Source organism: Pholcus phalangioides, unplaced genomic scaffold, assembly GCF_987345545.1.
Source record: "Pholcus phalangioides strain wild (caught in Gottingen) unplaced genomic scaffold, Ppha-v1.0 ptg000015l_1, whole genome shotgun sequence".
NCBI lineage: Eukaryota > Metazoa > Arthropoda > Arachnida > Araneae > Pholcidae > Pholcus > Pholcus phalangioides.
The window spans coordinates 76,859,952-76,886,943 of record NW_028301608.1 but is presented as its reverse complement, the minus strand read 5'-3'; the positions used below and the strand labels follow the sequence as shown (position 1 = coordinate 76,886,943).

Genomic DNA, 26,992 nt, shown 5'->3' with positions numbered 1-26,992 from the left:
CGATTCTTTTTTCGACGAGAGATGAATAGGTGAATCCTGGGCACATTTTCGACTTCAAGACTACGAAATTATCAAAGTCACCACAAAAAAAGAGATCGAACTTTTGAATTCAATTGATTGTATTCATTATAAACAGCGTTGTCCATTTTTATGACGGTTTCAAAATACTGAAAAGGCGCGTGGGGGAGAAACAAACCACACATACACAAAAAAAAGAACACAATCAACAAACGGTTTCAGTATTGCATTACAAACAACATGTTCAGGTCAAATCAGATGGATGAAAATTTTGGTTTATCACCGGATGAAAATTCGAAGCGACTCATCAGTGCAGTTCGAGGCGGTAGATAAAACACTCATGGGGTTCAGGAGGTGGTAGACGGAATCAAAAAAGAGAAAAAAATTAAAAAGTAGAGGGAGAAAAATAAATGAGTATGTGAGTTGGGCCGCAAGACAGACATAAGAGCGTCGTTCTCAGTCATTGTCGGCATTCTTTTCAGCGACTTCCTCATTTGCCCCATTTCTGGAAAAGACCAACTCTCTGGCACCGGCAATTCGTGCCCCACAAGTTGCAGCGGCAAGATGAACTGTAGCAACAATCGTTTGGACGTTGATCACAGCTTCCACCGCGTCTAATGCAGCTTCTTCTGTGGGAAGAAAAAATGGAAACGATAAAATGTTCTTCTCTCATCAGAAACGCTAAATAATCTACATACACCCCTCCTTTTTTATTTTATAAATTCAAATTACCACTAAGCACGGAACCGAATGCAATTCAGATTTGGAATAACGTAATAGTGTTTCTTTAAATGATACGGTCTTGTCTTCGGAGAGACTGACCGACCTGTCCAATAGCTGAAAAAAAGCAAACGCGTACTCACATGTGCGCACGTTATGATGAACATTTTTTTTTCTGCGTGGGTTGGAAAGAAAGTAATGATATCACATATATATATATACGTATAGTTTATCAAAAACTACAGAGTTGTGCACAACAAATTTGCCTCCTTACTACTCCTCCTTAAAACCAAGAGTTTTTTGTCACAAATAAAATCCGAAATTGCAATCTTAATATTTCAATATTCAAAAAGACGTCCTAGTATATAGGTTATCGAATATTAACAACACTAGCTGCAATCAGCCTAAATATCAGATATGATTTATTTTATAGTACGCAAACTATTGTCTTATCAGAGAACGAACTACCAAGCGGTCTTTAAACTACATCCTAAATTTTCGGACCTGCGTGCTCTTAAATGTTTTTATGCATCAACTCTCTGTTCATGAAACAAAATATCTCCAATGTCGGTACTGTACTAAATGAGTAATTAGATTGAGGAAAAAAAATCGGAGAGACGTCTTACCTTTTTTTTCGGAAGTTCAGTAGTAAAAATTGTCAAAATTTAGAATTTATACATTGTATATCCATCTTCCGGAATATATGAGAATGATTCAGATGGTGGTGTTTGAAAATTTCCAAGAAGTTCTCGAGCCTCCCTAGGGAAACATGACAGTTCAGAATTTCCCAAGAAGGCATGCAATTAACTCTCCGAAGGTTAGTGGAAGTTACCTCGCTCCGGGCAGTCATCATCTAAAGATGTCCATGCTACAGGCTACTATCAATAGTGGAAGCACCGCCGGATCACCTTGTGCTCACTATTGGTACCTCCAGACCAGATGGTAACTCAAACGAGAGGGGGAGGTTTCAAAGGGGGGGGGGGGAAATTACTAGATTTCTTTTGTGGTGTTCCTTTTCGTTTGATGACCTAAGCATGTTTTTTTTTCCTTGGTTATTCTTTAATGACAGAAAGAAAGGCCAGACTTTTTTCAGGGGTAAAGAATGTGACCACCTGCATACACTCTTTTCCTCTTTGAAATAAGCTAATGCCACACCTAATACCGCTAAAAATGGTATTATAGGGGCTTCAAACTGGAAGCCTCTTTTCACAATCAATAATAGTTTAATGGGAAAAAAAATAAATTTTAGTCAAAAATTTAAAAAACATCTGCTGAGTAAGAAAATGTTTTCTTTTGGAAGAATTACAGCCCCTGAAATTTTGCGGCCCGGTGCGACCGCACATTTCGCACCCCCCTAAGTCGCGCCCGGCTAGCACACGAACTGTTCCGTTTGCGACTTCAATATTATCTTTATACGAGTTATCTAACAACGTGAAAAAATTGATATCGTTACTCACGTGGCACCAAAATCAACAATCCAGTTTTCCGACCCTATGCCTACAGTGAAAGCAAGGTATCCTTTTGCTGAGCGGCGCTCACTTTATTTTCACTTGAGTTCCTAGGCGTTTTTTCCGGATGATTCCTTTTCCACTCTATGTATTTCCTGCATCTGCTCTTGACATGGCCGGTCTTACAAAAACAGCACTTTATTGAGTTTTTCTTCTCGACGTGGCTTGTGATCCGTGTTTCATTATTCTTTCGGTGAGGATGTGGTATGCTGGCGCCCTCAGCTCATTTCTCACTTGTTAGATAGCTTCACCATGCCACAGTGTGTTTCCATCCTCATAGCACATATTTTTCCTCTTTTGTTTAGTTGTACGTGTTTTAGTTGTAGCGTACAACTCGACAGCTGCACGTGTTGTTGATTGTTGTCTCGACGCGCCGGAGCCGATGCACTTTCGTATCTCATGCCACAAAAACGATTCTCATTACGTTATAATTAGTATAGATGTTTAATCTAATTAAAAATTAAATTTCTCCTTCTGATTATCCAGGAGTCTTTGATTCATCCTTACAAGGATATTGCCTGAATCCGCGTGTTGCTGCCTTCTTTCGTATTCGTACCTTCTGCTGGACAACAGCGAACGCCAACTCCGTATCTTCACGTGTTTCCATTGCGGTGATCATCAGGTCGAAGCTCCTTGGCTGGCTGTTGAGTAGCATGGCGGTACTCATTTATCCGATAAGGATTTCTCGCAGACGTCCCTCACTTGAGAAAAAGTTTTTGCATGCGGACGACGTGCTCGGGAACATTTCCGCCTTCTAGCTTTAAGGAACAGATTGTCCTCATCAAGTGAACCTTGTTGATGAGGGTGATCTTCTCGTGATACTCCTTCAAGGCGATCCCCATGTCCATCGCGGATTATCTATCACGGATGTGGATGAGCTGATCATCCTCGATAGATAGTTTCATAGACGCTTGTGCTTGGCTGTCGGCTTCATCCCATAGATCGAGTGCCCTTCAATTCGCTTCACCTGGATCCGGCCTGTCGTTCTCGATAACTTTCTTGAAAGTTTCTATTTCATTTTGGAAGAAGTTTCACTTTATATTTCCAGTTCGAATAGTTTTGATTATTCAGCTTGACAATGCTGACCTTGATGCTACTTCACCAAACACCAACTCTGACCATATCGCTATATTGCAATTTACTGCCAATAATGAGATGGGTGGGAAATGAAGGCACTGTCTATTGGTGGTCGTCTCAAATTCGTCATGGAAAATATCTTATCTATATCCTCCCTCGGATTCGAATCCAGGACCTTTCACCGTGGTAGACGAGCATCTTACCACCACACCACTCTGGCGCTGTCCTTGATGCTGGCGATTATCGTGGCGAAGATTCCTGATGCACACGATAAAAAGAAAGGAAACAAGACTTCTAACGCGATACCATTACTGCCGTCTCGGCGAGCGAAAAAGTATGTCCAAACGCGACCTTCTCAAAAGCTACGTCTCTGGGCCCATAACCTGTGGGCGGGCAGAGTGTGGAAAGGAAAGAGGCGACTACGACGAGAGAAACGAAGTACAAGCAAAGAGAATAACGATCATAGAGCAGCGGTCAAGTTGAGGGAAAGAAGAAAGTCCCCCGAAAAGAGGGAAAAGTTGCGTATATGGGAAAAGAACATGAATGCACACAGTATAACAGGGGTAAAAATATCTTATTCCAACAGGGCCGCTGCTTTTGCGTTTCGGAATCCCTTGCCATGAAGCTTCGTCTTGATTTAGCAAAAAAATAAAAAATAAAAAACAAGTAAAAAATTTGTTGGGGATATATAATGAGGTCTGTGTGTGCTTTTTTTGTTACAATGCAAAAACTATAGACCTCGCGAGCCTACCTGGTATGGGATCGTCGTATGTAGTAGGTAATCATTAGCTTTAGAGCTTATATTACGTTACTTATTATTATTTTTTTAATAGGTAAGGATTGATTTCCACGGACCTCCCTCTCATCGCAAAGAGCAAGTAAATTTATGAAGTGATACTGCACTTGACACATAACAGTTACAGTGACACAACTTACAAAGGCTTAAAATGTCATGCTTAATAAGTCATGAATAAACAGCAAAATATCGAGTAGTGGTCGCACCTGACTTAGGTACACTAATTTTTTCAGTCTTAATACACATTATTCATAAGCAAGTATGTTTTTCAATATTTTTTGGAAAACTAAATGCCTTTCTTCGACCCGTTTATTGAAATTTTTGTCTATCTTACTTAGATTACAAGATAACACAGAAGTTCCTATATTCCCCACTAGGTGGCGTTCTAACCTTCCCTATCATTTGGAGCTTACTTGTATTGCTATATCATAACGCTACTTTCATGATTCTACCTGACATATTTCAGGAGTTGTTAACGATTATGTGAAAGTTCCAATATTCCTTATTATGATTCTTAGAGAAAGAGTGATTGTGAGAGGTTGCGCGTAGGTCATTGTACAAGATACTCGTAACATTTGAATGGATGAAGATAGAGCGATGGAAGAAGTGTCTAGGTATACTAACTCGGACATGTGCTACAAGCTAATATAAACAAAAAAGGCACCTGGTGGATCGTTTTTGAACCTTTTCACCTTGTCTAGACAAATCAACGGTCCTTGAACATAATTGCAGCTCAAATTTGTGAAATTCTATTTAATGAGATGACAATTTATAAAGCTTATTCAGAATGTGTATACTGACTGCCAAAATTTTTAAATTTTAATACCATCTACTATTACTTTCAGCCATCGATGTCTCGGAGAATTTTCTTCAAATGTTGCTGGAGAATTTCTTTCTGTGTAAAACTGAGAGTTGAAAATTTAATCAATTCGCACATTTTTGATTGTAAATAGCATAAAATTTTTGATTTTCGCGTTGCTTCAGACTGTAATGTTGAAGAGGTAAAACTATTACAACTGAATTAAAGCTTACAGTTTTCCATGTGTAACTTCCGCTCTGAAATGCTCCATAGAATTTAATTACTTTTGAACACTCTCTAAATTCTTCTCGTACAAGAACCAAATATCTCAGTCTGGACTAGATCGATCGTAGAAATGTATTCGAGCGCTATACTTTGATGCAATATTGGTACTGAATACACCCTACCATACCGGATGAATCAGGTATGATCAGGTAGTTCTGATATTTAGATTTCTTCATTACATTCATGAAGATTTACTTGTGTTCATGAGATGTTTACTTCTACTTAATCGTATATACACCTTGTACACAGTCCTCTGCGGAATGTCTGCTGAATTCATACACATGAGATATTTATATCTGACTGCACAATCTCAGCGGGAGATTGCGCCCCCCCCCCCCCCAATGTCACTGGATCTGTCGACTTACGATTATTATTTGGGGGGAGGTTCTTGAAAGGAAAAAAAATACGATGGGGAATTCGCACGCTATTTAAAAATTAAAGCATTAACGTCAGGAATACCAGCAATAATATCACTATAAGAGTGTTAACACGTTCATATTAAATCTACTTCAAAGTTTTCCAAACTTATTTGTCCCATCGTCTTCCTTGATAAGCTAATTCATAGGATCCCATGTTGTATCAGCAGCTTCTACCGCCCCCGATACGGTTCCATTGTCGTTAGGGGGGGAGCAACATGACCCATTTTAGGAAACACTGACCCACATGAACATGCTTGCAAGTTCTCAGAAGTGTTTGGATTTTGGTGGAGGATATTTCCAGTATATATTGTGAAGGGCCTGCTACTCTCACTACTGTCTCATTATTGCCGAACGGTTTTCGTTCACAACCCTGTGCCGATTGTCGATTCTCGACCACCTCGTTGGGCATGTTGCCTGTTGGGGCGTTGTATTTGTAGTTGATTGAGTCACCTCCTTAGGTATCCACGGTCGTATTTATAAGCCATCGCCATTACTCTAAAAGATGATCAGTGACCGGTGTTGTTTTCCTATTGTTTACACGAGTATCACGGAATTCCTAGTGAGGAAAAGTTGTCTCTTTAATGGACGTCAGAATCATCGACTCTAAAGTGGATATAGACAGGGTATTCAAATACTTTCCACTTCTTTACTGTTAGAGTTGGTCTCGCACTGGAGAAGCACTGCGACAACAGGCATTATCGTCATGCAGGGAAACAATATGTTTGTTTACAACCCCGTTGACGGCACAGTGGTGGTAGGCTGAAGTTGGTTTTCTGCGGTTTTCCAGCTGCGCGCGCGCGTCTCCCATTTAAAAAAGTCTCTCCGCAGAGAGCAGGCAGACCTACGACACGATACTGACATAACATGAAAAGTTCAAGCATTTCTATCTTTACTTCAGAAAATGGAAGCCAGATGGCAGCATGCACATGAAACAAGCGCAACTCGACAACATAAATACGTTAGGGCCACACATACACTCAGACCAAACATTGCTGCATGTACCAATTCGTTAGAAATTCCGTAGAGGAATGCGTACGATTTGCATGTACGGTTAAGTAGTAGTAGTAGTAGGGAAACAATATGCCTTCTTGAAGACATGAATTTCCTTCCTTTATGTTTCTGTTATTCGCCACTCTAGTTTTAATCCAGGGAACTGATGATTTGTCATGAACATCACGCTGAGCGGTGAGATTTCATGCTATCAAGTTACAGCTTAGCGTCCATCTGTCCACACACACAGCATTATCTATGAATTAAGAGCCGCTAAGACAGCTATAATTTTCTCGTAAATATCGTGGGAACAAGCGCCCTCCCATGTTCTTACGCATAGTGGCGTGTGCACCAATGTAATCACTACTTTCCTTCCAGCCCACATATTTATGGACAGATAAACTAATCAAACAGCAACTTCTTTAGAACGGCTTGATAGTCGTGTTTTCGGCTTACTTCTTATCCAGAACTTCATAAGTGAAAGCTAACGTAACGCAATAAAGTCATTTTGTCGGATGAGGTGAAAGTTGATCGGTAGGTGTCGAAACAAAATAAATTCACCTTCAGTGCATTTTCCGATGTAGCATAAAATCGGAGGCATTAAGACTTTTCAGGGCAATAATTTCCTGCAGGGAAAAGATATTCATCCCAACTCAAAAATTATTTTTCTCTACGTATGTTACACGCGATGAGTTTACTTCGGTGCGTATACTATTGAAATATTTCTTCCGGAAAGAGACGATACAAAAGAAAAGGAAGAAACTCTTACTTCCTTGTAGACATCAAATACCTCGCTAGGCTCTCATAACTCGGGTCTTGGTAATTGTCAGTCAGCGAACTGCTGTCTGCGAGGGAAAAGCCAAAAATTGGAAAACAAACATAGAATTAGACCCTCACAGAAAAATGGTTACACCAAAATGTCACACATTAGCAGGGCTGCAACTAGGGGGATCATGCGGGTCTGGTGCGCCGAATTCATCCTTTAACTGCTTCTTCTACATCGCATCGCAAGGGCCACCAAAATGCCGGTTTACTCCGGGTGACAAAGTATCTAGTTGCGGCCCTGCACATTAGTATCATAAATGAATTACTATATCAACATTAATATTCAACATAACCCAGGTAGCCCAAGCAAAAGTTTTTGGTCCCAGTTATTCCGGAAGGTTTAATCTTGGTAATGATCTTGGGTATTGATCGCTAGGCATCTTGGGTAAATAAAAAAAAAGGGTAAAATGCATGAATATATCACGGCAAAAAGTGGTAAACTGGTAATTATGTAAAATCACCGGTTATTAGGCATAATCAACCCTAATTAAGAATAATTACCAGTCATCTCTGCTAATTTGATAAATTTCACTTAAGTTTATTTTTAATAAGTTGATTTTTATAAAATTAATCAAAAATGCTTTCCTTGCTTTATCACATACTATTACAATTAAAAATATAATGCCAAATATAATATAATACATAAATATATAACACTGTATTTATGAATGCGAAATGGTGAATTCAAAAAATTAAAGTAAATATATTATAGTTTAATGTAAGAATTATGTATTCGAAGGTATTGAAACTTCAAATGAAACTTCAAATCTTACACGAAAATTCAAGTATATTTAAAAAATTTTGCTTCAATTTCTGCTTAAATACAATCAAAATGCAATCATTGGCGTAGCTGCAAATATTGGATCGGAGTAGATCAATTATAGAAAAATCAGTCTCTTTCGTTTATAAGACACACTTTAGTATGCTATAATACGATACACTTTTTAATGTGTTTCTAAATTTATAATGCAATAACTAAATGAAATGCGGAATTCAAAATTTTTTTAAATGTAGTGACTTCTCACTTGTACGTTGCTCTGTCATAATACGATTTTCTGCACACTCCCAGTCAAAGGTTTATGTAAATAATTCTATTCACTTATATGCCTCCCCCCCCCCCCACCACCATGTATCTTTCTATTTTTTCCTTGCACCGAAGTGAGAGATCACTGTTTATTTAAACCACACGACCGATGTGCGGGGTAGGGTATTAACGAAGCGAATGGAAGAAATTGTTAAACTGAGCATTATTTTTGTGAAGCTCGGCGTTTCTATAAGCAATTACGTAGGTGCTACGGAACATTTTTATATTTAAAAACCAATGAGAGCTTCAAATAGCTTTTACAGATAATTAGCGAGCAGAAAAATTCTGGTGATTTCAAACGTAAAACTGCATGTTTTTTGGTTGAGAGATGAATTTGTTACTTACCACGCATCACGTAAGCAGAAGAGACCGCGATCATCAAAGTGAAGATCAAAATAACTGCGACGAAGAACGACAAGTTTTTTACGTTAGTCTTCTTCATGGCTAATCTCAGAAAACCTGTGAATCAATAATAAGAAATGTTATGACAAGGAATATTAAATAGCAAGGAAACACGCATGCATAGTTGTTTTCTTTATATTGGTATTATACACTTATACGGTACATTGACCAATGAACTGGATATCCCTGAGTAACGATGCAAATATTGGTTTCTGTGATAAAACGTCAGAGTTCGCGTGTATCTCAATAACGATGAGGTATTGAACGCCTGTGTATTGGAAAAACGTGGCGAGCTCGGCTGGGTCATTCCTGCATCTTTGATTTTGTTCCGGTAAAAGGCGTAAGTATGATTCTTATTGCTGTACATCGCACCCTCTATGGTTCACGGATAGCGTGCGGAACCTTTATCTTGAAAAGAAAAGAGCATTCAGAGAGTATAAAAGTGGACGAGGTGACCTATCATTGTTTACTGATAAAAGAAGAGTGTTGAAGAAAGCTATAAGGGATAGTAAAAAGGAAGTTGAATCTAGGTTGGCAGATAACATTGCCTCTGACCCAAAATAATTTTTTCGATACGTCAATAATGGATGTAAGGGGACGGTTAGCCCCCCTCTCGATAGGAGGCTCTAGGTTAGAGAGCAATGTAGGCATGTGTAATGCTTTCAATAACTTTTTCGCGTCGGTTTTTAATGGAGATAATGATATTCGATATACGGGTGTTGCATGGGGTAATAAAACCCTCAACGATATTCAAGTAGAAGACGTGGAGGTCTTAAATCTTCTAAGAAATTTATGTGCAAGCAAAGCACCAGGACCAGATGATATCTATCCCAGGGTCCTCAGGGAATGTGCTAATGAATTGTTGGGTCCAGCCGCACAGATATTCAGGAGTAGTGTTGCTGAGGGTATCGTCCCAAGGGATTGGAAACTTGCTAATATTGTTCCGATATTTAAGAAGGGTAGTAGAGAAGCTGTGTCCAATTATCGTCCAGTGAGTTTGACGAGCTCCCTCTCGAAACTTTTGGAAATTATCATCAAAAGGCAGTTTGTGAAGTGGATAGACGAGAATAATGTATTGTCTGATAATCAGCATGGGTTCAGGAAGGGGAAGTCATGTGTAACTAACCTCCTTTGCTTCTATGATCACGTGATTAAGGCTTTGGGTAAGAGCAAAAATGTAGATGTTGTTTACCTTGATTTCCAGAAGGCATTCAATCGGGTCCAACATGGTGAACTGTTGAAGCGTTTACACGAGATTGAAATTGGGGGCAACTTGATGAATTGGATAGAATCGTGGTTAAGAGATAGGCCGCAACGAGTTATGGTGAACGGGGAATTCTCTGGTTGGACAGACGTCACAAGTGGAGTTCCTCAGGGAAGTGTCCTTGGCCCCTTACGTTTTTCACTTTTTATCGATAAACTCGATCAGGGTATCGATGGGATTACTAGCAAATTCGCAAATGATGTGAAGTTAATGAAGGTAATCGGGAATCAAAGCGATAGGGAGTCGCTCCAGACCAGTCTAAACAGGATTGTAGCATAGGAAAATGAATGGAGCATAACGTTTAGCGTTGATAAGTGCATGGTCGCTCATTTTGGTTCGAACAACCCACGGTTCTCTTACGAGTTGAATGGTGTCACTATCCCGGATGCAACTAGGGTTACCGATTTGGGAATTCTCATTGACGAGCGGCTTAGGTTTTCTGAACATTGTTCAGCGGTGGTCAAAAAAACCAATAGAATGCTTGGTCTCATTTTCAAAAAAGTCTCTTCGCGTTCTCCTAAAGTCATTCTTCCGCTTTTTCGAGGATTAGTTCGTCCTGGACTGGAGTATGCTGTAAGGTTTTGGAGACCATACCTACAGAGGGACATAGACTTGGTTGAAGGGGTGCAGAGAAGAGCTACGCGTGCCCTTATTGGCACACAGGGCTTCAGTTATGAAGAGAGACTTCATTTTTTGAATATGTTTACATTGAATGAACGCAGGTGTCGAGGAGATATGATCAAAGTGTTCAAAATTTTCAATGGGATGGATAGGATGAACCATGAACTTTTAGTACACCGCCAATCGACTGCTTTTACAAGGGGGACACCAGTATCGATTAGTGAGGGACAATGCAAGGTTATGGTGTCGCAGGGAATTTTTCTCTAATAGGGTTGTTAATAAATGGAATAGCTTACCCCCGGAGGTAGTAAATTGTAACACAACTGACACGTTTAAAAAGAAATACGATAAACATGTTGGGGTAAATCGAGAAGCTATCCATATTTAGAATAAGACAATCATAAGTATTCTTTATGGGCGTTGTATAATATTTTATAATGTGTACACATTGTTTACAATTTTTGTTAATTGCATTTTTAATTGGGTTGCTGTATTTTTGAAATACATGACATCCACATTTTTTATGGGCATCTTTTTCTCAGCCACCTCGTTGGGCATTTTGCCTGTTGTGGCGTTGTATTTGTATTTGATTGAATTCATTTTACGTTAACCATCTCTTTACCATTGATGAAATATCTCGCCTAATTTGATGCATTGCAAGATATCTCGCCACCTTAAAATCTTCCCATTTCGGCAATGACGATCCCGGAGACATTGTGAAATATTTTTCTGAGTCAAATATATTTTCCATCCCTCCCGCTGCTGTCAGATCAACTGCTAGTGCTAGTGGGTGGAGTCAGCTTTCGTTCACAATTTCAGTTTTGAATAAACGTTCTAGAGATAACTCAAGTAACTCGAGACTTCTCCAGCGCATTGCCTGTCAGTTAGAAAACACCCTCAACAACTGAAGAAAACAAAAAACAAAAAAAACAAAAAATTCAAGATTATAAGAATTCTGTTACACAGGAAAAGAAAGATAAAACTAAATTTATAAACCTTCTTTGTGTGTGTGTCGTGGAAGCAGATAAATCAGTATACGTACGTCAAATGTAGATGTTCCCGAAAATTTTTATATCGTAATTTAATAGCGTTTGTGTCACGCAATACGCAACGCCAATATGAACGTTAGTATTGGATTTTACCTACTTTACTTACATAATGTGTGGGATTCGGTTCAAGTTTATTGAAAGAATTCCTGTTGCAGTAGAAAAAGTTGATGGTATATAGTCTATTTTCAACGTTACCCAATGTTAAAAATTCAGTCTGAAGGTTATAGCCTTGTCTATATAAGTTGAGAGAGAGAATAAAAGAAACTATTGAATTCTCGTGAGACTATGGAAAAGAGCTATAATCTAATATTCGCCGTTTGTTCGTTGTATTCGTAAACATTATTCCGTTCATTCGAATTCACAATGGGTCGAATCGTCTACGGCTCCAACTCTATCACTTATTGATAAAAACAGCTGCCACTCGAAATATGGGGCCGTATAAGAGAAAATTCCAACCAACAACATAGTCGCATATTTGAGGATGATGGTACCCATTGAATGTGATAAAATGATTTCTGTGCAGCTAAGCCTTGCAACGGTCGATCTATGTCTAAGTAATAACCTCGATCTACAAAGGTCCTGAAAGTTACTCGAATGATGAAAATTTAGCATTACGAATGAGCTATCTCTCGGTAAAACTGTTCCTTCCCAAAAAACATAACTGACTAGCCTAGTTCATGCAGAACTAAAAGAATTTTTGCTTACAGAAACAAATTCGGCGCACGGAACATTCGAAAACGCTATAGACTTTGACCTGAAACTTTTATTCCGATTATCGTACGTTTCATACTCATCAGCGGAATGCTCATTTCAAAGTTGGCACTTTTTAATTGAATGCATAAAATAAGGAAATTTATTTCGCGTTGGTGGCCCGCCATCAATTATGAAAAAAAATCTAAGGTAAACTGAGAGAGGCAACTGGAAATTGGGGGTGAGTGGAACCACCCATGATTTGTAAAGTTCAGTTAGCTTCTGGAAGCAATCTCTTGCGGAACTTTTCTTTCGTATTTATTCTATTTTTCAGCAAAAATGTGTAATTGATATGATAGCTGCTCGTATAAGGTTACAAGGAGCCTTCGTATGGAGAAGTTAAGTTTGTGGTCATAGATATATCTGAAGTTGTTAATTAACTGTTTAATAAATTAAAATGTTTGGGCTTTTCATTATTTAACTGAATTTTTTCTTTTTGTTTAAACTTCTTTCATTTGTGAATCCTCATTTTATGAATGATTTTGAAGCGCATTCAACCTCAGCAGCCCCCACTAAAAATGAAATTAATCTTGAAAAGTAGGGGAGAGGGACACAAAAAATGAGTTAAAGCGCTGGTCCTAATAATTCAAAAACCCCGCTGCCATATTTTTAAGAAGTTTCGTTGACTTCTCCAATGTAGGCGCTATCTTGAAGTTAATTAATGAAAAAAGCGGTTCCACTTACTCAGCTTACCTTATGTATTTGATTATATAGAATTTTATTATGAATAATATCTTTGCGATGATGCGATCTAATTGAAAAATTTTCTCGGTTCATCTTCAACTTTGCTTATAAGAGGAATGAACCGTTTTTAATATAAGTTTTTCCAACTAAAAAAAATTCTCACTTCTTAAAAATCGTAAACTGTAACTGGTCATACTTATTCTTTTCCCACGGTATATCAATGCTTCTATAGATTTTAATTGTTTTGATTTCGCTCTGAATGAGACTTGGTTATGGCAAGTCGCGTCGGAAGATTCTATTATTTTCTAGGAGGCCGAGCTAAACGTAGAAGCTCAGAAGAATTGAAAATCGTCCGGCGTGACGTGACATAAGATGCCCAAGTCTCACCTCGTTGTTGGAGGACTGTACATGGTGCATAGGAAAAACCCATTATCCTAGCATAACTGTTGATCCTGAAACATACATATCCCAACTACGTAATTCATATTTCAAGGGGTTGTATATTTATTAATATAAAAAATTTATTTTTTTATTTTGCCACACAGTCCAAGAAAACTCAATTAGAAAGCTGTTGCCCTGTCACTCCTGAGCCCACCGAAAAATTCGCATTTTAAAGGGTAGTTTTCGCTTAGATAGTCGAATTCGAAAATCACTGAAAATAAAGGAAAGAACCACATAAACTAATGGAAAAGCTCAATATACGTTTCATATGCTGCTCTTTTCCCCCATTTTCAAGGATTTTTCGGATTCAAACATGTCGGCGAACATTGCACTTGAGAACAGGAAATTTTTTTGATGAGCTCAGTATATATAGGCAGGGCAGAAAATTTCTAATTAGGTTTTTTTTAGGCCAGGATGGACGAATATAAAGCTCGTTTTTTTAATTGTATTGGTATATGAAGGGCATATCTGACATGCATATATACACGTTATTTGGATACGTTTTTGAATTAGAAGTATGCTTCTAGGATCAACGGTTCGCGAGTTATTCCAGGATAAAGAGACTTTCCTATATATGTATCCTGTATATATATTTCAAACACTGCCTCTCTCCTTCTGTTATCAAAAAGGGAAAAAAGAGCTGATTCCGCCTACTGGCACTTTATCTCGCTGGTTTTCGGTAAGTTGTTTAGAAAACGTGTTCAGGAGAAGCATTTACAATGTATCCGGGCTCGTCATTGGCGAAATTAGATGGTTCTGAGGAGGCGAAATGTCTCGTTATTGCCAAAATGCAAAACCCCAAGTTAGACAAAAAATTTCGTGATGCCAAAAAAAAAAAAAAAGCCCGTTGAGGTTAAAAACGGGTTTTCTTCCCCATTAGTTTAGCTTTTCCTTACGCGGGTTAAAAAGCTAATGGTACTTTAAATTGCAGTTAGTAAAGAAAGGGTTAAAAGTATGTAGTCGAACTTTTTTGTTATATTTTTTTGATGAATGATCCGGGAATCTTGGAGGATGTTCTATAGCAGTCTTTTATGTTCCGAGTTTCTGCGACAGTGTAACATTATGCCAAGTTACTCCGACCATGACAACAAATTAGTTTTCAATTTCTTCAAGTTTTTTTTTTAATTCAAAATTATTGCCTTTTTTTCATTCTTGTAAAAATTTATATTAAGAATTCATATAACCGATTGATATATTGCTCCCACTCCAAAACTGCCACCGTCAACTATATGCACAGTATTTTCTATTCTCCCCTCCCCCTTTCGTGTATTATATATATCATTATTATTTGCTATAATTGTACTGAATTTTCTGTAAATATCCACTTTATAATACTGTGATTTCCAGTATGAGCCAAATCGGCTTCTCGGCAATTTATTTTTTCCCCCGTTTCTTGTATAAAGTTATTTTCTTGAAAAAAAAATATTGATTGATTGATTGATGATAGTGGCTGATACATATATTGTACCTGCCGGCTCGAATGCAGGCGAAACACTCTAGAAATCAGGCGATTTCTCATTCATAACGTAATCGAGCTACACGCGCACACGCTGAAGTTTTCATAGAAATTATAACCCTACCGAATTTCCTCTTTGTAGCTGAATTTTTTTATTGCCGTATCACATAATTTCATTTTTCTTTTTTTGCTTGGCACACGTCTGTTTTGGCTGGTACGTCTGTTTCATCGGAGATGATATATTTTCAAGACATAAGCTCATCGGAAAAATCAAAGTGTTATTGCAGCCATTACAGTCTATTTTGCCACAAAAATGCTTCATTTTTAACTCGTCTTTGCGTTCTAGATGGAACAATGAGGGCGTCCTTTTTAATCAATTGTTAACTTTCGAAATTTAATTCAAAAAGAGTTTTGAATATTCAGAATTGAGTTGAGTTTGATTCTTCTACAATTTTTAGGAATCTCAATCTACAGCAGGGCCGTAACGAAGATAGGATTTTTGCCGCCAGAGGCGAACATGATTGTGTCGTCCCCACTAATTTCAAATTCGATATTTTCATAATGGCGTTATTTGTTTCCACCTAAAACTTGCCGCCCGTGACAGTTTCTTTATGTTGAATGCGCGTGTTTTTTAGTTGTTTTGTATATCTTTTTAATCGTCTGCACAGATAAAAAATGAATTGGTTGATTGGAAAAATGAACACCGTGACCAGATTGAATTGATGTAGGCCATCGTGTATCATATCGTGAACCTAACGACAAAAGTTCGAATCCTGCTTGAGGATGTTTTCAATTGCTGGGGTAAATCGAGAAGCTAACCATACTTAGAATAAGACAACCATACGTATTCTCATGGGCATTGTTTAATATTTCATCATGTATATATATTGTTTGTAATTGCATTTTTAATTGGGTTGCTGTATTTTTGAAATGTATGACATCCATATTTGTTATGGACATCTTTTTCTCAGCCACCTCGTTGGACATTTTGCCTGTTGTGACCTTGTATTTGTAATTTTTTTAATCGTCTGTCCAGGCATTTGCCTCTAGATGATTAATATGTTTCTCGTAAATTCATTTCAATTTTTCTCTATGTATGAAGTGAATAAATTTGATTTGATTTTAATCATTTCTTTTTGTTTATTTATTATGTTATAAAGTAGATTTAACACTAGTTAGATTCTTCATTTCATATTGAGGGAAATCGTGGTGAGAAATGGTTGCTGAAATTATTTTTGGCTTGAAGCCTTTTCAGTCTTGAAATATCATTGACGGTTGCATCAGTCTCACAGGATAAAAATTTGAGAATTTGGCTGATGCGACAATGCCGAATAATAGTTGATCAAATAGCAGTAGTAAAAATGAATCAATCATTCTGTATTAGTATAATAGACTAAGTATCACACTTAGTATTAGAATACTTAAAAGTTTAGAACTAATACGGCTGCATTAGAAATTGCAATTTCAGCCTTGACGCGCGCGCGCGCGTTACTGAAGTTACGGACTACAATTTTTCATTAGTTTGATCAAAATTTGGTTTCATCGTCATATTTTGAAAAATAAAATAGACACGGTGATTTTCAACTTATTTAATTGTATGGTTAACCGATCAAAAATTTTCTTACATTATTATGTGGAAGATGAATGATATATGAATAATTCATTCACTAGTTTGAATTGTATAATGTAATGCAGTAAGAATTGTATCATGAATGCACAGTGTATTCTATATTCATAATTTTAAAAAAAAGGCATTGTGATTCAATTATATCCAATACTTTCAATTATTTAATATATTCAATGGAATCAATTATGATTCTCAAATCATGCTATTCTTTTTGGTTGCTGCGTTAAAATAGACTAATTTTTTTCGGAAAAGAGCGATCTGTTTCTATATTTCCTACTATTTTTTTTTATTGGACTGAACACAACACATAAAACATACAATCAAAACAACCGAAAAAAAACCACAAAAAAATGGCATTACAATGACACACACAGACACTCTGTGACCCCAAGGGACTACAAGTCCTTCCAGTGGGTCAATATAAATTAGATTCAAGAGTTAATTGGATTATGCAACAGCCTTGTTAATGTACTACTTGGTTAAATAGTTTATAAAGTCTTATTTATATATTTAGTTTTTTCCTTTTTAGCTGAACAAAGAAAATATATATACATGTGTAAATACAAACATAAAAAATTATTCAGTTGGCATGCACAGAATTCACGAATGGTCATACAATAACATGTATTTTTCAGTTGATAGTAGGAATGGTTATATTTTTTGAATTTTTTCCCCTTTTTTTTAGAAAAATTTATTTTGTGTTGTTTTATGATCTATTATTGTTGTAGTATGGATTCAAGACAAGTGTTTATTGAGAGTAAAAATATATTGTGATTGGATCTTATGCTATTATTTGTCTGATTAATTGCATGGTATAGGTTCATTATTTTTGGGGCGGTACATCTATAACTCCTTTGGAATAACGTTTTATTTGTTTTAGCATTTGATATATATGTTATTCAATTCTTCTAGCCATTTATTGTTTGAGAATGAAAATTTTATTTGTCTATAAAAGTAGATGTGCTACAAACTAGTCCACCAAATTGTTTATCTACCATCGAGAGAGCCTTTCTTTGAGATCATAGACAGGCGAGTTAACCTACGTAGGCATCGCTTCCAAATAAGAATACCAACGGCTAGAAGGGATTGCTTTTTCCACGGATATAGATGCCGTGTGGCGAGAATATGGAACAGTCTTCCATCAGAACTTGTACGTGCCTCCTACGCAAGATTTGTTTCCGCTATTGAGGATTTCGACCTGACTCCGTATACGAAGTGACTCGCTTTCTGACTATTTTTTTTTTCTTCCAGTATAAGTGCGTTTCATGCTTTCTGGGGTTATTGTAAATAAATAGAATAAATGAAATAATAAATATAGTTTTGCCTTATAGTTAGTTTGTGACATTCTGTTGCATTATTGTTTGCTATGGTGTTTGTTATTAGGGACCGTATTTTATTTTATCAAGCTTTTGTATATCTATTTGATAAGCACCTCCACAAGCAGTAATTCCATATGTTACTATTGAGTATATCCAAGCATAAAATAAATCTTTTAGAAAGTTATTGTCGAGATTGGGTTTTTTAATCTATATAAAATGGCGGCATATGTTCTTAATTTTTTTATTATTTTTTCACATTGCGAGTTCCATTTTAGGTCATCTTGTATTATTATTCCTAGGTAGTTGTATTCCTGAGCTCTTTCAATTTCATGGCAGTTACATTGTGAAATATATTGGCATGAACAGTGATCATGGATTTGATTTTTATGTTAGTTAAATTATTTATATTTCTTGTTTTTAAGCATATGTATTTTGTTTTTTGTATACTTAGTTTGTTTATTTTTCTTAAGCCTGTTGTTGATTTTGAATAGGTCCTCTTCGATTTTGGTAAATTTGTAATTTCGGTATCTTCAACATACATTTTTTTAATTTCATTCCGTGCACCGCCCAGGCTCTATCGACCATTGTCAATTGTAGCCATTGCCCCGGATGAGGGGGCTGGACGATGCTTTATTATGCATATAAAAATATAAAATACATGAACATTGAATATAAAAACACATTATTAAAAAAAAAAGTATATACAGATTTAAATATTTCTATTATACAATATACAATTTATTCCGATGAGCTCTTCTGATGTCTTTTTTATCTTTATTGAGCTGGAGCCCTTTGTTTTTCTCTGTGGCCAAGCGCCTGGTCCTGAACCACGTTTTCCCTCATTGGCTTGTTGGCTCGGGTGAGCCTCCGCCGTGGCATGGTCCTGGACCACGCGTCTTCCCTCGTCGGCTTGTTGGCTCGAGTGAGCCTTCCGCTGTGGCCAGGCCACGTCCTGGACCACGTTTTCCCTCATTGGATTGTTGGCTCGGGTGAGCCCTCCGCCTTGGCCAGGCCAGGTCCTGAACAACGTTTTCCCTCATTGGCTTGTTGGCTCAGGTGAGCCTCCGCCGTGGCTAGGCCAGGTTCTGGACCACGCGTCTTTCCTTGTTGGCTCGGGTGATCCCTCCGCTGTCGCCAGGCCAGGTCCTGGACCACGCGTCTACCCTCGATGGCTTGTTGACTCAGGTGAGCCTCCGCCGTGGCCAGGCCAGGTCCTGGACCACGCGTCTTTCTTTGTTGGCTCATCTTCAACATACAGTACTGTGTCGTCAGCAAAAGAAATCAATTTACCATTTATATTCAGTTTGAATATGTCATTTATATAAACAAGAAACAAAATCGGCCCGAGTACCGATCCCTGGGTACTTCTTTTTTTACTTCTAGAAATGTACTGATTTCTTCACCTATTTTAACTGCTTGTTTTCCATTAAATCAATATGTTTTAAACCAGCTTAATGTATTACCTCGTATACCAGCTAATGACAGTTTCTCTGTTAGTACCATTAGATCCACATAGTCTAAAGCTCTTTTTAAATCCAGAAAAACCGTTATTGAATATTTGAAAATTTATGATAGTTAAATCCGGTGTTCAAATAATTACTTAGTTCTAAAATGGCTATTTCTGTATTTTTACCTTTTTTGAAACCCATATTAGTTAGGTGCTAGATAGTTCTGATAATTTAAGAAACTTATGAGCTGTTTTTTCATACACTTTTCTATTATTTTTGAAAAAAATAGGAAGAATTGATATAGATCTGTATTTCAATAAGTTATCTGCCTCTCCTGTGCTATAAATGGGATGTACAATGGCATTTTAACTCCCTATAAAAGTATCCATTTAATATAGATGAGTTAATTAGGTCTTTCATTATGTCTATGTGATAGTGGGCGATTATTTTCAACATCTAAGGGGTTATTTGATCGTATCCACTCGCTTTGTTAATCTTTAATTTTGTTATAATCTCCTTGATCTCATTATCATTAATTTCGAAAAAATACATCGAGTTGTTAGAGTCAGTTATCGTTTGCTTCTCCTCACAGTTACAGTCTGTACCTAATTCCATTTCTTCTATGTTTCTTGTTATAAAGTCCTCATTGAATTTTTTTGCTAGATGTTTTATTGCTGTCAGAAATTGGAAGTGTATTGTGCTTTACATTTTTATTTAGAATATTGTGATTTATACATTTCCACTGCTGTTTCTTGTTATTTCCACATAGTCTAAATGTATCCCTAATGTGCTCCTGTTTTATTTTTTTAATATGCATTTTCAGATCTGTATTATATTTCTTGTATTCTAATTTGTATGAAACAATATTTGGGTGTTTTTTATATTTTTTGTACAATCTTTCTTAGTAACTTATTCTGTTTACTATTTCCTTCGTGATCCAATTGTTTTTGCTTTTTTTGGGTTTCTTTTCAACTTGTTTTGCCCAGAGATTAGAATTTGATGTTATAATATCTAAGAATCTTTTGTATTTATTTTCTAGACATCTTTAATCATATAACATCATATAACATCAACCCAATTTATATTTGCAATAAAATCTTCGAATTTATTATAATTTATTACATTTAAATGTTTGTCTTGATAATTTTTTCTCCTGGTTTCTTTTGTAAAAAATGTATAAATCCTATTACTGGATAATGGTCTGTTATTTGAGTTTTGTATACCAGAAACTTTTGTGTTGTGTTTATTTGTGTTCTGTAAAAAACATGATCTAAACATGTTTTAGATTCATTAATTTCTCTTGTATTACTATTATGAAGGGGTACAAATCCGTTTATTGACATTATATCAAGGTATTTTGAAGTTTCGTTATCTAGGCTATGTAAGTTTATATTAATATCTTCAACTATTAATGTATTGTTTTTAAATTTTTCGTGTTTGATTCCAGTTCTTCATTTAAAAATGATATATTATAAGAACGTGAGCGGTATAGTAACAATATATCAGTATCATAATCTGGGAGTCCAATACATAATTCTTCAGCTGAGACAAATTTTGAATTGTTTTTCTGTACAGATTTGATTTTGCTATTGATATACATCATTACTCTCCCTGATCTAAGTTCTACAGTTTACATAACAATAGTAGTCATTTGTATTTTCAGTCTGCAATATGGTAGTTGAATATTTCATCATCTTCAATCCATATTTCGCTTAAACATATAATATCTATTGGTTCGCTTAATGTTCTTAAAAATATCAATATGTTGTCGAAATATGCCCTAAGACTGAATATTCAATACAAGAAATGTTAATGATTTATCTGTTTTTCCATATTGATTGATGAATTTCTTGACTTCGTTGATTTCCTCCAGAGATCGTTGATCTTGATTCTCGAAGAAGCCCTCAGGAATTATTGGCATTTGCCTTTAACTTATTTAATTGTTCTTCATTTAGTACTCGAATTACTTTTGTGTTATCGTGTCTCTCCGGAGAAAATTCCTTCCTTCACCCAGGCAAACTTGTATTTGATTCTTGTTTTGCATTGTCTTGTGAGGTAGAATAATCTCTTGTTTTCCATGGTTAAGTGTTCATTAACATAAATTCTGGTGTCTCGAAAAACATCATTTATCTTGTCTGCTGTAAGATTGTCTTGACTCTTGGCTTTTTGTAACCAGATTTTTTTTTTTTTTTGATTTCTCACTATTAAATCTGATGATTGGTTTTGGTATATTTTCATTACGTGTTGGAACTCTGTGTGCATTTTCAATTTCTGTTGTTTCCTGGATACTCAACTGTCTTTACTGCTTGCATCAATTCATTTACATTTTCATATGGCATCTCCGGTATTCCGTTTAGTTCAATATTTTTCCTCCTGCTCTTTGTCTCAAGTTCATTCATACGGTACTTTAAGCCTTCTATATCTGATTTCAGCTTCCTGTTTTCCATTTTAATTTCTCTGTTTTCCTTAATTGTTTGTCCTATTAGATCTTTCAAATTCTCCATCTACCCTGTGAAATTGTTTTTACATTTTGAGGTAAATTCAACCGATTTTATAATTTCTTTGTCCAGCTTTTGCTGTCTCTGAGGAATTTTTCTGTTGCTTGTTCAATAGTATCTCTCACCTCCCTTTGAAGTTCTGTTACGTATTTGTCCATCCAGTTTCACTTGTCAGCATCTTCCTGGTTACTTTTCTTTGTTTCGTTTTCACATTTTTTGCAGATAAAACTATTTTTTTCCTGTTTAGACATTCTCCTGAAGGCAGATTCGTTCACTCCAACGCATACAGGGTGCGTAAATTCTTGACATTTTGAACACTTGTAGAATTCATTCCTGCCTATCTCAATGGATCCTTACATACACTGCAGCCAGAGTTATCCATTGTAGTTATTCACTGAAATGACCAAAAAGTTGGGGAGGGGGGGGGGAAGTCGGCGAGTTTTTAGTTTGTATTTTTTCTCAGAGATGACGACTATGTATCTCTTCGTTTGGTATGTTGTTTCAACGTATTACTTACACATTTATTTATTTATCAAGTATTATTTCAACCAATATATTCCATTAGAATAACATATTTACCGACTGTTATGCGACCGCAACTTTACAATCGAGTTCCTGGCTTTATTTATCTATACAACATTTATATTTAGAATTATTTTGCTAGAGCTGTCCGATAACGTGTTTGTAAACATCATCGATGGCCTGTTGCCAACTTCAACTATTTTTGAATGAAGTAATGTACGTTACAGGAAATGAAAAAATGCAACACCTCGAACGTGTTGCGCTGTATGTATAAAATTTCTGACAGGGAAAGTGCTTATTTGGATGAGTAAATGATTACAAAATCAATAGGTAATATGCTCGATTTCATGTTTTACAGAGAAGTTGGAAAATACCAGGGCTGGAGAGTATCAGTAACTCCTCTCGTGCTCTTATGAAAGCTTAAATGCGTTGAGCAAGGCTGCAATAAAGTGCTTCTATGTAAATGTGGTCGAGGTAGACCTATGTCATGTTTAAAAAAGACGATGCTCCAAATTTGTTAAATTAATATTTTAACCCCTCTTGTGGGCTCTGACTGCATTCCAGCTCTTGGGCCCATCATGGCTCAGAAGTTTTCAATTTTCGAGGATGTGGTGAACGGGACGAGCAAGTTAATCACGTATACGTTGTGGGCCTGTATGCACTAAAAAGACGCTCCACGTCGATGTGCACTTTCCTGTTAGACCAATGTGTCATGTTGCTGGAAGAATAACCCAGTCACTAATTTTAAAATACTGGTAACGAGTCACTAGGATGTCAATGTTCCTCTGACAATAACCAGTTGTGACCGAGATGCAAAGCTTATAGCACCCCACACCATCAACCGTCATGTACCGATAACGTCAACAGTATGGTGTATTTTTTCCCCCGGAAGGCATCGTACCCGCTGTCTAACATCATTTTGACCAATCCAATGGAAAAGCGAGATCCGTTGCTCGTGGTGACATCTCGACTGTCCGTAGAGAGAAGGGATGGGAAACAAGGGGGGGGGGGGTTTCGTTCCTCCCCGAAATAGGGGAAAGGACTGATAAATATGGAATAACATGGTTAAGTCCTCCAGTCACTAGTTGTCTCTCTGCGAAATAAATTTCTGGCTACGACCCTGACATCTCTTCATAGTTGAATGTTCCAGTTTGCTTTATATCGACACCAATGCAGGTGATATTGCTTGTGGATGGACGACAGAGGCACCCGCTCTAGTGGACGACATCATCACGAGAACTGCAGAGGTCTATTCCGAACAGTGTAGGTTGTGACGGATGACGCTATAACAATATGTCTGCTGAGATACAGTCACTCAGATTCATGCGTCGAATTAGGTCATCAGATGGTTCATTTGTTTCCCATTGTCTGCCAGAACCTTCTTGACGGGAACTTATGCCTGAGTGAACACGATGCTGCCACAATCTGTGAACAGTGGTCTAACTTTAATTATCGCGGGGATCAACTTCTCTGGATAATAAATTACTGTAACGTATGCCGATGTAGCAACTGCGCCATAATGTTGAAACTGCTGCATACTTCTTCAAAAAAGCGTTATAACTGATGAGAAGAAATTCAAGCAAAAGGTGGAGTATGAAAGTCTATACGCACTTTTATCCACTGCCCTATATCTTTGTCGTCTTTTCGCAAATGATTGAATGGTGAAATCTCGACGAGAGCCATATCTTTTGCATCTTTTTCCCTACCTTGCATGTCTTTGAAATTTCAATGCAAAAAGCATTACTCTTCGAAGGTGTTTACATTTTTATTTTTCGGTAGTGCATAACACTAAGAGAAATAGTGAAAGGTGAAAATTTTACTAACTGAAATTTTTTACGTTCGATTTTTTACTTTTTTTACTCAAAGGATCAGTTTTTGATTTAAGTTTAATCATTATCAAATACATATCGGGTCCAGGGAATTTGTTAGTGTTAGTAGACATCCATGTCCGAACCCAGACACTCTCAGAGGTTAACTAGAAATTTTAGAGCATTTTGAGTGTCCGTAAAAGTGATAATGATTTTGAATATGAAAAAATTATTGTCAGCTCTTCAAAGTGAAATAGAAAGATGAATTTGCTACAGATTTATACATTTGGTGCCAAGAAGAAAGAAGAAGAATTAAGTGAAGGAAATATTATATATAAAGTATTTTGAGCATTTTCTATAGAGACTAATAAAATATACACCTGCACAAATAAATAATAAAAACTCTATCTCTGTAATCTATAACATCTTTTTTGAAATCATGATGATGACATTTTACGGTGAAGTTACAAAATAACCTGTATCGACGACGAGAAAAAAAACAAAAAAACAACAGTATCTTTCAGAATGTGCAATGCCAAACCATTTCAAGCTCAAAGATTGACTTTAAAACGATCAAAAATTCATTTTATAACTGTCGACATTTCGAGAGAGAATTACAAAAATGCACATTAAATTAATCATCAACGTTGATCTAAAAAATCGATTAAAAGGAAAAAACGGGGAGAAGAAAAAATAGGCTTATTCTCATTCGATTTTCAGTATATTTTGATCACTTTTGATCGTCCATTCAACTTGTTTGTAATCGAAATCACACAGGGAAATGGACTTGAAAATCCCTCGTTATGCAAACATTTATTAATATTACAGCATTTCAAAATGCTAATATTATAACTACACATAAAAAAATAGTTATCGGATATTTTTGTCTCTAAACGATAGCTCTATAAGACATCAGGCCGTTTTACCGAAGAGATAATTTGATGAAATACGTAGCATATAAATGCATTTCGCGCGTACGAAATAATAACCAATGCCACCGTATTGTTATAACGCGAGGAACACAAATCCTGGCAAGTTCTTTTGTCACGTCAAATCTTTTGATAGAATTTGTTTGATGCTAGTGTCATAAGCTCTTTGAATAGAACATTCATTTGCAACGTGAAAAAGAAAAATCCCGTATATACACATAAAAAGCTGTTTACGATTGTGTTTTCCGGGCTCTGCTTATCTTGTGGGGAACTAGGTTGATTGTTAGCATTAGAAACGCGATATGTCTCGAGACGTTTCGCGAGTGGTGGGTTTAAAATTACGGGTCACATCAGTCCTCGTTCAACGTGGCAGATGTTTCGAGAGTACGGCGAATGGTACAAAGAGATGGGTATCGGCACACGAAACGTACGAAAACGAAAAAAAAATTTGAACAGTTTTGAAAGGATTCTTACTTTGTGATTGTTGATAACAGATTATGCAAACCGAAAAAACTTGGTCCGGATATCAAAGATCTGTTAATCAAGTTATAAACTTACTGTGTGTTCGGTGTGTTGCCTCTGCGTCAGCTGTGTTTAGCTTCCGATTATGGAAAGCGACTACAAGTTGTTCCCTTTAATCTTTTGATATAATGATGATCAACGTCAAGGAGGGGAAGAGAATCGTCTTGTCTTTCTTATAAAGAACACACCACCACGCGGGGGTTTGTCTCTTCTTGAATCTTGTGGCGCATGCGTCCAACAAAGATCAATAGACACGTGATTCTCCCGATCCGTAATTTCTTTCGCTCCCGAACCTCTCCTCGCTTCTCTTTTGAATGACGTTTCAGGACACCACCGATGTCTTGTTGTTGGCATCTACCGCCATCTCTCCCACAGTACAGCGAATTCTTCGAACATCTTTTTTTTCTTCCCCCTGTTGCCTCCGCAAGAAACAATCTGTTGATTCTCGTGGGCGTGTGACGCCGTCGGTAACGAACAAAGGGTTACAAACATGCACAATACATCAGCTCTCATCGTTTCTTGTTATCGTTGCCGGATGGTTAAGTGCTACGAGTGGCCTCGATTATGTTAGGTTTGCAGTTCTCTATTTAATGAACTTGGACAAAGGGTGGCTAACCTTTTTCCACTCTTCGACGTTTCTAAATGATTTGCTTTCCCCTTGAATTTCAATCCCCATATTAGATGCCACGTTGTTGTTTTCGAAGATGAAAAATAAAACTGAATAACTTTAAATGTAAATAAATCATTACCTATATTAGTGTTCGTCATTCTTCAATCACCCGTCCGCGAAACATTTCCCCAAATTGGTAAAGCTACTACATGATTGAGGAGTCGCAATGCCTCGGGATGAGAACGATGATTCTACCACTAAAATATTGTAATTCGGTGCACCAAAAAAATAATTGCTCAAATTCTGCGGAAAAGGTAAAAATATAGTTACAGTTTTTATATGGCGCGTAAAGTTTACATCAGCGTGCAGAATAAACGTAAGCAGTTTTCGGTTAACCATACATTCATTTTCATGCTGAACATCTTTTAAAACCAAAAGCTGTTTGTACTTAAAAGAATTATAACAAACAATTTTTTTCCTTTTTACTGGATAGATGGCAACAAGAGTCCTAGTTAACTACT

The 26,992-nt window shown here is 36.8% G+C and overlaps 1 protein-coding gene across 4 annotated transcripts; it reads right to left on the bottom strand.

Annotated features, from left to right (window-relative positions):
- Positions 1 to 229: 229 nt before the first annotated feature.
- Positions 230 to 26,090, bottom strand: LOC149076721 (xibalbin-1-like). 4 transcript variants are annotated; one of them, XM_089244350.1, is made up of 4 exons: positions 25,898 to 26,090; positions 8,869 to 8,980; positions 7,403 to 7,474; positions 230 to 647 (listed from the first exon to the last, which is right to left on the bottom strand). In XM_089244350.1, exons 2-4 carry the CDS (start codon positions 8,961 to 8,963, stop codon positions 509 to 511), a joined length of 306 nt encoding a protein of 101 aa, XP_089100476.1. In that variant the 5' UTR covers positions 8,964 to 8,980; positions 25,898 to 26,090; the 3' UTR covers positions 230 to 508. The 4 variants fall into 4 exon arrangements, with proteins under 4 accessions (XP_089100476.1, XP_089100474.1, XP_089100477.1 ...); XM_089244348.1 differs by having other exon boundaries at positions 7,382 to 7,474; positions 25,898 to 26,084; XM_089244351.1 differs by having other exon boundaries at positions 7,403 to 7,457; positions 8,867 to 8,980; positions 25,898 to 26,082.
- Between the last annotated feature and the right edge of the window lie 902 nt (positions 26,091 to 26,992).

What these genes read in the sequence shown, in the direction of transcription:
- LOC149076721 (XM_089244348.1), bottom strand. Translation starts at nt 8,963, where the DNA reads ATGAAGAAGACTAACGTAAAAAACTTGTCGTTCTTCGTCGCAGTTATT. An exon ending in TCTTCTGCTTACGTGATGCG is followed by an intron (nt 7,475 to 8,868) that starts TGGTAAGTAACA and finishes TTTTCCAATTTT; the next exon opens with TGGCTTTTCCCTCGCAGACA. An exon ending in TATTTGATGTCTACAAGGAA is followed by an intron (nt 648 to 7,381) that starts GTAAGAGTTTCT and finishes TTCTTCCCACAG; the next exon opens with AAGAAGCTGCATTAGACGCG.